General features: G+C 41.6%; 1 protein-coding gene across 4 annotated transcripts in view; it reads left to right on the forward strand.

Moving 5' to 3' along the window:
• SLIT3 (slit guidance ligand 3) overlaps positions 1-14,284 on the forward strand; it is a 1,039,834-nt gene that overhangs the window by 992,801 nt on the left and 32,749 nt on the right. For all 4 annotated transcript variants that reach the window (XM_078653381.1, XM_078653382.1, XM_078653384.1 and 1 more), the window contains 2 exons: positions 636-876; positions 2,139-2,254. In XM_078653381.1, the coding sequence (XP_078509507.1) occupies positions 636-876; positions 2,139-2,254 (357 nt within the window). The remainder of the gene's footprint in view (positions 1-635; positions 877-2,138; positions 2,255-14,284) is intronic.

A 14,284-nucleotide genomic window follows, 5' to 3' on the forward strand; every position in this document is an offset into this window, starting at 1 on the left:
ACCACCATGAAAAGGGCAGAGGAAATTAAAACCAGAATATGCTTGGCAGCACTGCCAGCATATTGCTGCCTTTTTCCAGACTGCCCGCACATCGGGATCCTCGATCCCGGCAAAGCCAGCGGTCTCCTGGCGGTCCAACCACCACACACACAGCAGGTGGACTGCCACAGTGATCGGACCACCACAACGAGTACGACAACCCTGTGGACCGCCATGCTTGTATTAAGGCCTCAAGATGTTTATTGGTATGTCATCTACCAAAGTGACGAAAAATATATACCACTTGTATTTTCATGTAATTACAAACACTCTCCATAATCATGCACACACCTCTTCCACTCTTGCCTCCAGAATAAGGATTTCCACATAAGAACCTAAAAATGGTAGGAAAAATCTTTAAAATGTATATTTTAATGATCTCAACTACTATTCAGGTCTGCACTTCCCATTGTGCTGTCATACGCACCACAATCACAAAAATACTTTTTAATGGATATATGTTTTTATTCATACCTGTTCTGCCTTGTATCCTGTATCCAGCTCTAGGAAGTGCAATTATGACTTCCCTCACTCTCTGTTGAATTTTGGGGGAATTGCTGTAATAATGGGGATTCTGTTCCTTCCTTCTTCTGCAGCGGTCTCTTCTGTGAACATCCACCACCAATGGTTCTGCTCCAGACCAGCCCGTGTGACAACTATGACTGTCAGAATGGAGCCCAATGCATTTTGGTACAGCAAGAACCCGTCTGCCGCTGCCTCGCTGGATTTGCAGGCCAGAAATGTGAGAAACTCATCACAGTCAACTTTGTTGGGAAAGACTCCTACGTAGAGCTCTCAGCTACCAAATTCCGTCCTCAAGGAAATATCTCCCTTCAGGTATGCGACAAAGAGACGCAAGTCATATCCATCAGAATGGTCACAATTCAATGGTAAGCCACACTGAATAAAGGTCAAGACTTAGGGCCTCATTACGGTGTTGGGCAACACATAATCAGTCATCGGACGGGGACGGACTGACACCTGGTAGCAGTACCGACCACCTCATTAGGATGCAGCAGAACACTGTTCGGTCACATTAATAATAATAATAATATCCATATTTGTAAAGCGCACAATCACCCGTTAGGGTCTCTAGGCGCTGGGGGCCGTCAGGAAGATTAAGCAAGCTATTGCCCAGAGTCACATGGTGCTGGGCTAATCTGCCGCCGGTGCCGGGGATCGAACCGTGATCCCCAGATTCCGGAGTCAGCCGCCCTGGCCGCGGCGCCACACCCCTTCCTCAATCCTTCATCTTACTATGGTAGCATGCATTCCGGCCATAATGCATGCTCCCATAGTAAAATGGGAGGTGCAGTTCATCCCTGCATCCTGTGGCAGGCACCTCAAGGTGTATGTATCAACAGGGGCCTCCAACCGGAGGCTGTGCACTCAAGGGTGCCCTACTAGGGGCCCCCAAAGGCACTTTCCGACATGATTTCCATGTCAGACAGACCGGCATGGAAACCATTTCAGAAACCGTCATCATAATCTCAAGGGCGGAAAGGCCCGTCCTTGAGATTACTTGCCGCATTCTCACTAACAGGCTCTCCTACCCCTTCGGAAACTATCTGGAATGACCAGTTGGATTACTTTACGACCACCTTCATCAAAATTAGGCTGTCGGAAAGGAATCAGACTGGCACATTACGATGTAGTCCGGAAGGCTTCGGCCATCGCCGAGCCGCATCATAATTGGCCCCATTATGTGAAACTGTAACCCCACCAAATAAAACAAAGCAGTGTGTGATTACATAGATTTTGAGCAAGTGATATTTTTTGTAGTATAAATGTTCCTATATTGTGTTGCGTTGGGATTTAAAAAATGCGAGTAAGGATAGGGCAGAGGTGGGCACAGATAGATGTTGTGAACATCCTCAAATTTGGAATGTGTGGGTATTCAAAACCTTTATGTGCAGTTTTTCATAAAACATACACATTGACAAGTTTCATGTAAACACAAACTCCTCTATTTAAATTTCTGAATTTGTTTGTGAATCTGCACCAGTGTTCCTACTGAGATTATTTCCTTCCTTGAAGTCTTGAACGTGCCGATCTGCTCTCTGGACTTTGCTTTCCTCACTTCCACTTTCCCTTTTCAGGTGGCCACAGATAAAGACAATGGACTCCTTCTGTACAAGGGAGACAATGATCCCTTGGCTTTGGAACTGTACCAGGGACATGTGAGGCTTATCTCCCCTCCAACCACTGTGTACAGGTAAGGTCACTGAAAGTATCCTTTGGCATTTGTGGCACATTCTTACCTTCTTATTGAACATACAAGTCTGCCACAGGGTGCTTACTGTGCTAGCCTCTATCACTGTGTCGTGGGAGATGCTTATATCAAGGCGACACAAGTGGTCTTGGAGGATCACTTTGCTGTGCCTCCATATGTATGAACATAGTTTGCCAATATCTTCGATAGCTTCTCCAAAAGCATAGGCTTGAGTCATCTGACTGGTCATTACTCCTACACTTTGATAATACCAATTAAAAACAGTTGTAAATAATGACTGCATAAGCATAAACATGCACACATCATTGGTGAAAAGGTATCAGAAGGGCGATGTATTGTGAAAGAGATATCTGCATGATTGGATCTAGGGCTGCATTACTAATAGTGTTAGCATTCTTATCATTGCAGATTTTGGTTTGTCAGGAAAGCCATCTCAAAAGGTTCTTTCAACCCACATCCACCATGATGGCGTGGTCTTCCATCCTCCCCTATGATCCATCATGCCATGTACTAGGGTGCCTTCGTCATCTGGCATGTGAATTGAGACACACTCACATTTTATGCATACACAATGGAAAGTCTGACTGTGAAAGGCTTTGATGATCCCTGCAAAGGACAATTTGAAACTTAGAATACCAGTGCTCAGAAATGCCATATTTTATTAATGAAACAAGTGGCGCTTTTTTATGCGTAGTATCTCATACATGGGTCAGAGGGAAGTCTCCATTCAAAGTAGATTATTTGTAGGTGATTATTCGTAACATAACCTATTTCAGAGTTGTCCAGTGTAGGACCAGGAGACCGGATCCAGGACAGATGTTTAGGATTTCCATATATAATACATTTATCAATCTCTGCACCTGGAATACAATTCAATGGTGTCCTCAGTATTATTTTGAGTTAACTGCATCTAAACTGTTCTTCAAATGCTTTCCAGGAAAATATTAGTGTACACTTCATTTAGTATTATGAGTCCCACTGTAATGTTAGTGTTACCACTTGCAGAATTTCTGCATGTGACTCAATGAACAACTGCACTCGGTCAATGCTGTTTGAATGTGGTCCAGCAAAGAGGCACAGAATTTGGAACATCATGCAGAAATCTTTCCACGTTATCCTCCATTAATAGTGCACCCATAATGTTTATGTATAACTCATAAATCTTCGGTAATAGAGCCCCTTGAAATTACAAAAACCCCTTTATCAGTTTTCCTGGAAGGAGTATTACCACACTAGAAACACCCTGCAACTCCCTTGCCTCCCCCCCCCCCAATTGAAATGTGATCTTAATGTTTACTTTTCAATCGAGACACAAATTGTCCCAGGCAATTAATCTTTGCGATGGGACGAGTGAAAGATGACACACACATTGAACATTAGTCAGACAATATAGTACCTGACTCAAATGATTTCTGTGAAGATGTGACTTACGGCTGGGATTGAATCAATGACATTTTTGAATCCACTTCCCAAAGAATGAAATGAAGAAACAATACTCCACTCCTGGTGCAGGACTCTGGCAGCTCAACCAGTCTCACTCCACTTTTTTCATTATATACCTCATATTAGCCTCAATTAGGCTTTGTCTTGTTCCACTGAATAAATATGATCTCAGTGGCATGGGGAAATGGTGAAACCGCTAACATGCTTCAGGAAGTAGCATGAAGTAAATGAAAACCCTACGCAGATATGGAACATTTACACTGGAGACGAGTTTAATGAAATATTGATCTAATATTAAAACCGAACATCAGGCAACTTCTGCTACAAAGGAAGTAGCAACTCTGCTTGGCAAAGATTGGATCCAAAGCTGGTTTCTATTGTTACTTGAACTCATTCCTATCGGTGGAAAGTATTACTTAATTATGCAGGCAAACAATAATACTTGTTAATTCAAGGCCATGGTCTGCACATTTCAATAATTAGGATGCAAGAGAAGGCTTATGTATTACAAAGACTTCAGAGGTGGTTGACCGTAATGCCGCTCTCATCGAACATTGATTACAAAGTGTTGCCCTGGTGGCCGCTCTCTGTGGCCGTCTCCTCCTCGGCCCCGCACACTCGTAGGCCTCTGCTTGTGACGCCATTTTAATTACTCTCCTGCCCTTCAGATTGATCAGGCAGGAGGTCCCCACTGGAAATGACACCTCATTATCGAGAGATTAATGGCCTGCCTGCTGCCCCTGTCCTCCTCCACCGTTTGACAAGGGGAAGCCGCCTCCCTCCTGGGACTTGGCCGAAGCCCCTACTAATGTCCCACCTGATGAAAATGCTTATGTTTCTTCCCAGGAGCTTTAATGAGATAGCCTTTCTCTAAATGTCATGCTAATGTTTTATTAGTTTAAGGAGAGAGCACAAATGGAATCAGTATGAACCTCGCAGGGAAAAGATCAGGGAGGCTATAAAAAAAATACGATATAGAAGTAATGTCTTGGAAATGACTGCTGAATAAATCTGCAAGCACAAAGGTGAGAAATGTATGCCCCAGCGACATAAAAATAATATGCAAGTGTCACTCTTGCTGCAAACTGGTATTTTATTGAATATTAAGTATAAAGGGAGTGTAATAATTTTCTGTATATTACTTTGAGAATTTGAAGTCCATTATACTCTTGTCCATTGTCTTTTCTGGCTTATGACAGCACACTAGGAATCTGGAATTCCTAACCCTGCACTCATTATTTGTAATAAAGGGCAGCCCACAGGTAATGCTGCCACGGGCAATAGTTTCACCTGGACTGTTCAATTCCTCATCTCTCTGATTCAAAGGACACCATACTGAAAGAAAACAAGCATTTGCAAGGCGATAGATCTTGCATTTGCGAGAGTTTAAGCTGTGGGCATTGTAAATGACAATTCCTGTTATTTATCTGTTTTGATAATTAAAACATACATAAAAGGCATTGTCATTTACAATCCCAATAGATCAAACTCTTGTAAATGCGAGACCTATTTCATTTCAAAGAAGTGGCTGCCCTTGTCCCAGGCTGCTTGGAATGGAAAGCGCGCATGGCTCACTGAATGCTGCAGGAGACAATGTCATGCCTGCAGTAGGAGAAACTCATTAAAGAAAATAGTGCTTACAGATCAATTAATACAAAAAACAGTGGTCCTAGACCAATCAATCAGAAATGTATTAAATAAAAGGTGATGATTATTGAACCTATTCCGAGCTCGCAATATGTTAGCTCACAAACGTATATCAATCGTAAGTTTCACCAACATAACATGAAGTGCTGCACAACAATATTTTATATTACAATGTATTTATTTGAAATTGAGAACTAATTGAGACCTAAAAACAATTTTACTCAAAATGACGGTTTATTTATTTGTTTGAGAATGTAAAAGATATTCTTCTATTTTGGCGTGAGCGAAAAGTATGTTAAAGCAAACTTGAATAGCTATCTTTTCATGCGAAAAAAATGAATGAAAAAATAATCATATTTTGTGAAAAATAAAGGACTGTCACTCTAAAATGAAGACAGATGCCACCCCAAGGAAAAGGGGCAGAGCCCTAGAGTGAGCCCAACTTTGTTAGTCAACTGTCAGTTCTACTCTGTCGACTTGGACCACGATTTACTACATTTGTCATTGCCAGGTGCAGCAAATGTGCCTGTGCAAAAATCGTCTTTGCTACCTCGGGCTGACAGGGCCAAGGTCAATGACTTTCTGGTTGTAGAGGGATAGAACATGCCGAAGCCCATCTGGCAGACAAAGCACAAATCCCTCATTGATCCCCAAATATTTACTCATACTGGTTCTACAAATATGAGATGCTCATGCCTCTTTCTGCTAGGTACCTTATAACTCGTTTTGTTCCTACAGGTGTAATAGGCCAGGTAGGTTCCAACTAAAGGTCTGGGCATTATAACGACAATGCATCAGAAATGCCATTCAAAACACCAAAGAAAACTACTTCCCAGCCTTCATATTGCATTTACTCAAAAAAGGTCCCCCCAGGCAAAAGTGGCCATGCCAAAAAGCCCAAAGATCATGCCCATACTAAATTCATCATGGCATAAAGAAATGGTGAAACATCAACTCACACACCTCCAGGCCAGTTGAGGTAGAATGTGATTTTGTATCTTTAGAAATAAAACATCATAGACCATGTGCTGAAACAATTTCTCAAAAAGCGCCAATCAAACTTACAAGAAATAGATATTCTACACACCTCTCTGCAAGACAGAACTCGAAATTGAGTCAATAAGCATATCAATTGAACCCTCCAACATTTCTGAACGCACTGTATTGGTTGACCTCGAAACAGTCAGCATGATTTCCCAAAGAGACCACTGAGACAAGAAAGGACATACCAGGTTCCTAAATAAGCTTTTGGAAAGCTAGTAGGTTTGATGCTCAAGCTTGAACGTTGATAAAAACTATAAAACCTGCCTACTGCTGTGCAAAACATGTGAAACAAGCATTGACAAAGCCAATAGGTCTGGTGTCATCTGCCACCTTTTTGACAATTAATGTTTTGTTGTGGCTTTTGCAAAACTTTATCATTTGTGAAGCTGCCTGGAGTTTATCAATCTGATTTTTTTTTACTAAAGATGCCATAACTCAAAATGAAGTCAGATATTGGTTGAAGTGGGATGACGTGTTGCCCCTTAATGCATGCTCAAGTGGGTTGGAGAAAAATGTGAATGACACAACTATAGACAAGTGGATGAATTCTGGCTAAAACAAACCCTATAAGGTACTATGTCATACACATAGTTTAACTAAAATAAAAAAGTGTTGGCTAACAGAAACCTAAAAAAGACAAATTGTTTTGCCATTGGCAGTCAACCTCTTGCCGTTAAATAAGAAAGAAAGAAAGAAATTAAGAAAGAATAAATTAAAGAAAAGTAGGAAGGCACGAAAAATAGGAAAGAATGAAAGAAAGAAAGAATAGAAGGACAGACAGAAAGAAAGAAGGATAGAAATAGAGAGTGCAAGAAAAGAAGGAACAAAAGTAGAAGAGAAAAGTAGAGAAAGAAATAAAGAAACACAAAGAGATAGAAAGAACAAAAAAGAGAGAATGCAAGAAAGAATGGAAAAAGGAATGAAAGAAAAATAGATAGAAAGAAAGATTAAACAAAGGACAGTAAGAATGAAAGAAAAAAGTAAAGAAGGAATGAAAGAATATAGAAAAGCAAGAAAAAAAGAAAGACAGAAAGAAGGATTGAAAAAAGGAATTGCAGAATGGAAGGAAGGAATAAAAGGAATGGAAAGGAATGAAAGAAAGCAAGAGAGAAGGAAGGAAAGAAAGAAGAAAGAGGAGAGAAAGAAAGAAGAAAACAAAGAAGGCAAGAAAAAACGATACAAGTGCTGCCAATTGAACACGATATAGGCTGGTTTTTCTTCCAGAGCAAAGTTTAATAAAGAACCATGGGTGAAGTTGAGTCTAGAATAAATGTGTTCTGAAGAATTGTCCTGCTATGAATTCCCATGTATAATATTGAAGCTATGCAAAACAGTTTCAAATGGATGCAGTCTGTTATGATGTGAAATACCAAAACTTAAACAGTAAACAAAGGGCACTCCAAAAGGAATTTACAACATCATTAGCAGAAGACAGGAACTTAAAAATTGTGTAATGTGGCCTGTGCTGACATCTGGTATGATGTCCTAGTGTCACATCAGACTCTAAACACAAAGGTAACATCAAAGTAATACATAAAACAAGCATTTGCAATGCAATAGGTCTTGCATTAGTTAAATGTTAAGCTATTGCTTTGCAATTGTAAAAGAAATGTGGGGTACTCTTGCCTTTTTTGTTTGTTGACTTTTGTAGCAATGGCAGCACACTGCGCTTTAACTTTAGATGTTTAAAGCTAAAGCGCTGCGTGCCGCCATTGCTACAAAAGTCAATAAATAGAAATAAAAGTTGTGCAGCCCCCTTATTTTCCGTTTGTTTACTATCGTAGCAATTGCGGCTCACCGTGACTTAAGCTTTAGATGTTTAAAGCTAAAACGGTGTGCCGCTGCTGATACAAAAGTCAATTAATAGAAAAAAAAGTTTGTTGCTGCCTTTTTTTTCCTTCTGCTTATTTTCTATTGTTGCAATGACGGCACGCCACGCTTTAGCTTTACATGTTTAAAGCTAAAGCGCGGTGTGCCACCATTGCTATAAAAGTAAATAAATGGAAAAGCAATGCGGCGTCTGGCCGACTATTTTTTTTATTTATTGTCTTTTGAAGCAATGGCGACATGCGCCGCTTCGTCTGTAGATGTTTAAAGCTAAAGCATGGCATGCTGCCATTGCCACAAAAGTCAATGCAGTGTTGTGCATAGGTGTAGGGGATGCCACAGGAAGAATGGCAGCAAAGATGGGAGGGAGGGTGTGAGCGAGGAGGCAACAGATGGCCAGAGATGGCAAACCAAAAAAGAAAATTGATGATGTCAGCTGGGTGGGAACCAAGCAAGCAAAGGCAGGACAGATTGACAGTATTGACCAACCAGAGTAAAGTAATTTAGAAAGGCAGGCCAACTAACCAACCAGAAGCGCTGGCCGTGTTGAATGCCCATATCCTGATACAGCATGTCTCGAAGAGCTGCCTACATGAGACCTAAAAAAAAAATTGCACAGATGGGAACTCGTTTGTATGCATATGTGCTCCTTGCGAAAGAGCGAAATGCAGTCACTCAAAGTGAAGTTAACAAGTGGCTGAAGTGGGCTGACTGCCCTGCCTCATGCTGAATGCTGCAGTGGGCGGAAGCAAAACGTGAATGACACACCAACAGATCAGTGGATGAAGAAAGCTGGCTCAAAGACCTTTTAAATAAGTAGATGGTATATATATATATTTGTTTTAATTAAAAGGTTTTGGCTAACTGCAGACCTAAAAAGGGATTGTTTTTTCTATACAAAGCACAGATGAGATAAAATGGTAAATGTGAAATGATGGAGTGTACTTTTTAGATGTGAAATAGAAAATAAGGCAATTGTAAATTACTCGACTGAGCACATCCAAGATGTGATTGACAGTGCCTCAAGCCAGTGGCTAAAGGTTGCAGAACCAATGCCTGCAGGAGCTCAAACAAAGCCACTAAAGTGGGTATTAAATACAATATATTTGCCATGAATAGTTCAAGTACCATTACACGTTATACCTAAAAAGCTGTGAGAAGAAGTCTAAGGAAACTTCTACATCCAAGGATTATTTACCATCAGTGCTATTATTCCAGGTGCTGAAGAGGACTAATAATTGCAGTTCTTAAAGTATGTTGTAATTTAGCCCTCTTGCCAGGACCCCGCCAGAGTGAGGTGATCTTGGACTAAGAAACAGTAGCCGAGACTACTGTGGGGTACCTTACGGCTTAAGAGAGGCAAACTTTATCCCTCTGTCAGATGAAGACGGTGTACTAGCAACCCACCTTTTTTTCACGGCTCTATAACCTAACGGCTAGTATAATCATCTGATGTGTTTTACTACCTAATGCAGAGTGACGTGTTTGTTTGTTGGTCCTGATGAATGCCCATGAACTCCGGCTAGAGTCGAGTGAGGGCCGACACATGTTGACCTGTAGTAGGGGTATATTTACTGCTAACCCCTAGTCCTCTTTTCTTTTAACCCTGTCCTAAGGTACCATTGAATAAAGTTATTGGGTTCCATGAGACAGTTTTAACCATTTCACCTATTTTCCTTTACACTCTATCTCTTACTCACTCATCTCATTGGCCTACCCCATTGAAAACACCTCAGCTCCTCTCCTCTAATTCCCCTCAGTGGAGAGTTGTAGCCCACACCTGGGAACTTACAGGCCCGGTGTGAGGCGGGAGCCTCATGATGAAGCATGGCACCTTCGGGTCCTTAAATAAATTTTTTTCCTTTAATCGCCCCCTCCCCCCCCTTAGTTGGTTGAGAACATACCTTTTTGAGAGTTTAATCGTTCTGTTCTTGTCAGCACGCGTTTCTGCATCACCTACAAACCTAATTCTAGCTCACATTAAAGCAAAATGATAATTAGTGCCTTCTGAATACACAGATAAGCAGGTTGAAATAGTTGTGCTGGCAGACTAAACGCACTGTTGACTATGTCACGAATCTGATTTATTTGAACAAGTGGGTGGATGTATGTTAAATATAGCTAAACCAATCCTATGGCCCCCAGTTTTAAAATAGGAACAGAATAGTTTGCAATACATTAAATAATTTAAGTAGCTTTGAAACCACAGGCATTACCAACCTGCATGGGAAAAATATACATGACATTTTACTATTTCAGACAATTAACTAATTTAGAAGAAAACAAACTGTAGCTTTCACTTTCATTGGCCATATGAAAAGACTCAATGTGGTAGTACTACTAAAATGGTTATTCTTGTTCCCTACATGATACGTTCATATAACCAACTTGCGGTTTTCAAGGCCTGCCTATAATTCTACTCAGACATTTTTATACTTGCACCATACATTATCCGTTCATATAATAAGCTTGTTTTTCAACTCCTGAATATAACTCTATGTAGGTTATATTATTTGACTGCTACGGGGAAATAGCTCTATACATTGCACAATTCACTATCTGGATCTTATATTTCTAAATAATCAAAAGAATATGTTTCGAAGCTAAATGATGTGCGATTTTTCTACAAAGTTTACATTTAGGCCAGCTGAGGCAATTATCTGAGCTCGGAATTATATTTCAAAATAATGCAATTTACCTCACCACCCCTTGGGACACCTGAAACCTGCCTGCATTCCCAAGGAAGCAAAGTGAGTGATCTTAGGCAGAAGGAGTGGTGTAGAATTGTAGTCACTTTTGATGCACAGTTCCAAACTCTTGGAATGGCTGAAAATGATTAGAAGAACGTGCATTTGGGGCCGTGGTCGAAGTGCATGAAAAAAGTATGGAAACTGTGATGCTGAGTGCACAGAGACGTTTTAATGCAGGGGCAAAGTGGGCTCTGGCCCAGGGCCCCAGCCTTCCAGGGGGCCCCCTGACAGAGTCACCTCCTTTCTCCAGAGTTTTGCCCTAATGACCTTGAATATTTCTTAAACAGATTGTTTGAAATACTGTTTTCCTTTAATCAATTTTTTATGTAACTGATGTGTGAGAGTCTAGTACCGCCACTTTGTAGAGAAATGTTGTGTTTATGTTTCATGCAATATACATAATAAAAAAAAGAGTTTATTTTACATCAAAACAAGGCCTAACATAAGAAATAGGAGGGCATCACAGAGATTATTTGCAGTAATATTGGTGAGCTGCTGCTGTGTTACATTATTGAAAACACACATAACGATCCCTGAATATTAGATGTAAACACATTTTGGGCCTTATTTAATGAGAAGTGATGCATCGCTGTGTGAAAACAGGGTGCGTCACTTCTTAGTGCGCCCTCCTTGCAACATGATGGATGCCTCACATTTACTGTATAACGCGTCATGTCGCAAGGAGTTACAGATACGTCAGTATTTCTGACGTATTTGTAGGCGCAAAAGTGATGCATTGCTATGGTGTGTCTGAAAATAGACGCAACTCCAGCAATGTGTCCTTTCACATGGGGCAAGCCCCATGTGAAAGGGCCTACATTCGTCTTATGCCTGCTGAGAGGCAGGTGTAAGATATTGATGCAATGGCGTCTTAGAAATGGCGCACTAAGTTCTCCTAGATTTCAACGCGCCACTTCTACGAGGCTTTTTGCGGTGGAACACCCACCCTGCATACATTATACCTGGCGCAGGTATTATGTGGTGCTGGGGTTTACAAAGTGACGCATCTGCCTAGATGCATCACTTTGTAAATAGGGCGCAACATGGCACATTTTTTACGCGGCCGGTGTGTCACAAAAAGTGACGCACCGGCGGCATAAAAGTGAAGCAAGGCCTCATAAATAAGGCCCTTAGAATTTGGACGAGTGTTTCTTTGCACTGTCAGGGATCTAATGAAATTAAATGAAATAGTGTATTTAATAAAGTGCGCAGCTACTCAGAGTGTCCTGGCGCGTGACAGTGGGAGGAAAACGTGCGTAAAAGACCCATCAGTTATTAAAAGGCCAGGTTTTTAAGTTCTTCCTGAAAGAGAGTAGGTCTGTGGTTAGTCTCAGAGACTCGTGGAGTCTATTCCACAATTTTGCACCTAGAAAGCTGAAGGGTCTACCTCCAATGTGGGCACAACATATTTAAGGCATGATGGCCAGGTTGGCAATGAAAGATCTTAGGGGTCTATATGTTGTGTAGCGATTATCGTGCTTATTTAGGTAGCCAGCTCCTAAGCCATGGAAAGCTTCAAAGAAGATGGTCATCGCTTTGAAGTTGATCTGTTCTTTTATGCGGAGCCAGTGTAGCCATTCAAGAATAGGGGTCATACTAGATGTGGGTTTAGGTCTCAGGTTGGCTCTGGCCGCTGCTTTTCGTACCACTTGTAGGCGCAGGATAAAGGATTTGGTAAGACCGAGGTACAAACTGTTGACATAGTCAAGCTTTGATGTCACCATAGACTGCACCACAATCTTTCTGCTCTCAAGCAGTAACAGTGGCAGGAATTGTTTTTGCATCCAGAGTATGCCAAAACAAGCTTCAGTTAGATTTTGGATTTGAAAGCGCATGGAGAGTGTCTTGTATATGACAATTCCTAAAGTTTTGACTTTCTCCTTTTCCGCGGGCGGGGCGGCAGATCTTTTACCCACTTAGAGCTCCAGTCAGGTGTTTCTGGATTACCAAAGAAAACAACTTCAGTTTTGTCAGGATTGCACTTCAGCTGATTGATCTTAAGCCAGTTAAAAACCTTTGTGAGGCAAGACCTAATCATTGCCCTGTCAAAGTCGGTTCCTTTTTCACATGTACAAATCAGCTGAGTGTCATCAGCATATGAAATCATTTTGGTGCCCTCTTCCTCTACCAGAAATGCAAGGGGGATAGATGGATATTAAAAAGGGTAGGACTGAGAATGGAGCCCTGTGGGACACCTAAATTCATGGACGGGACCAGGGATGCGAAAGAGGGGAGCCAGATGTCCTGAGATCTATTTGCCATGGATGACATCCATGTTAAGGCGGTCCCGCCGGGCAAATGTTAGCAAGTCTCTCCAGGAGCCTCTCATGTGGGACCGTATCGAAGGCCACCGACAGATTGAGCAGTGTCAGAACAGCCTTGCCTCCCTGGTCCAGCTACCCGTGAGAAATTCAGTCACTTCCAGCAGAGCGGACTCCGTACTGTAGTTAGCCCTAAAACCGAACTGGGACTCATGAAGGAGCTGCCCATCTTCAAAGTGTTTTTGGAGGGCCTTGTTTACATGCTTCTCTAATACTTTGGAGAGGGCCGTAAGAAGGGAGATAGGACTGTAGTTGGCAGGCTCCGTCGGTTTGGCGTCAGCCTTTTTTTATCAGCGGAACAATCTTAGCATTCTTCCATAATTTCAGCATGCTGCCTGAGGAGAGGGAAGCATTAAATAGCTGGTTTACCGTGGGGTTTATGGTGGGAGCTAATAGGTTCCGGATATTCACTGGACATGGGTCGGTAGGAGAGCCAAACTTAATGCTTTGGAGAAGGGTCAGTGACTCTTCAAGCTGAAACTCAGGGAAAGTTAGTAAAGATGAAGGATCCAAGAGGTGAAATTAGAACTAAGGTAGAAGGTCAGTTCTTCCTCTAAGATGTTAATAAAGGCTTGTTGGATCACAGAGATCTTTTTGTGGAAGAATTGAGCTATTTGCGTAGCCATTCTTCTGTGCATGCTCCTTCCTTTGTGCTGGCTTTCTGGGCGGTAAAGGATGTAACTATGCTAAAGATTTCCTTACTCATATTTTGAGCATTTTCTATCTTGGTTTGAAAGAAGTTTTTCTTAGCTGCCTTCACGAGAATGGAATGACCTTTTAAGGTGTCTTTATACACCTTCCTGTCCACAGGTAGATCAGATTTACGCCATTTCCGTTCCATTTTTTTACAATTTCTTTTGCTAGAACTGAGGGAATCGTTAAACCATGGAGCTTGTGGGGCCAACCTCTTTGAGGAGCGGGAAACAACCGGTACCACTGCACCAATGTTGGTTCGGAGGCTTGAATCTATTGAGAGGGCG

The sequence above is a fragment of the Lissotriton helveticus genome, chromosome 7 (genome assembly GCF_964261635.1).
Source record: "Lissotriton helveticus chromosome 7, aLisHel1.1, whole genome shotgun sequence".
NCBI classification, from domain to species: Eukaryota; Metazoa; Chordata; class Amphibia; order Caudata; family Salamandridae; genus Lissotriton; species Lissotriton helveticus.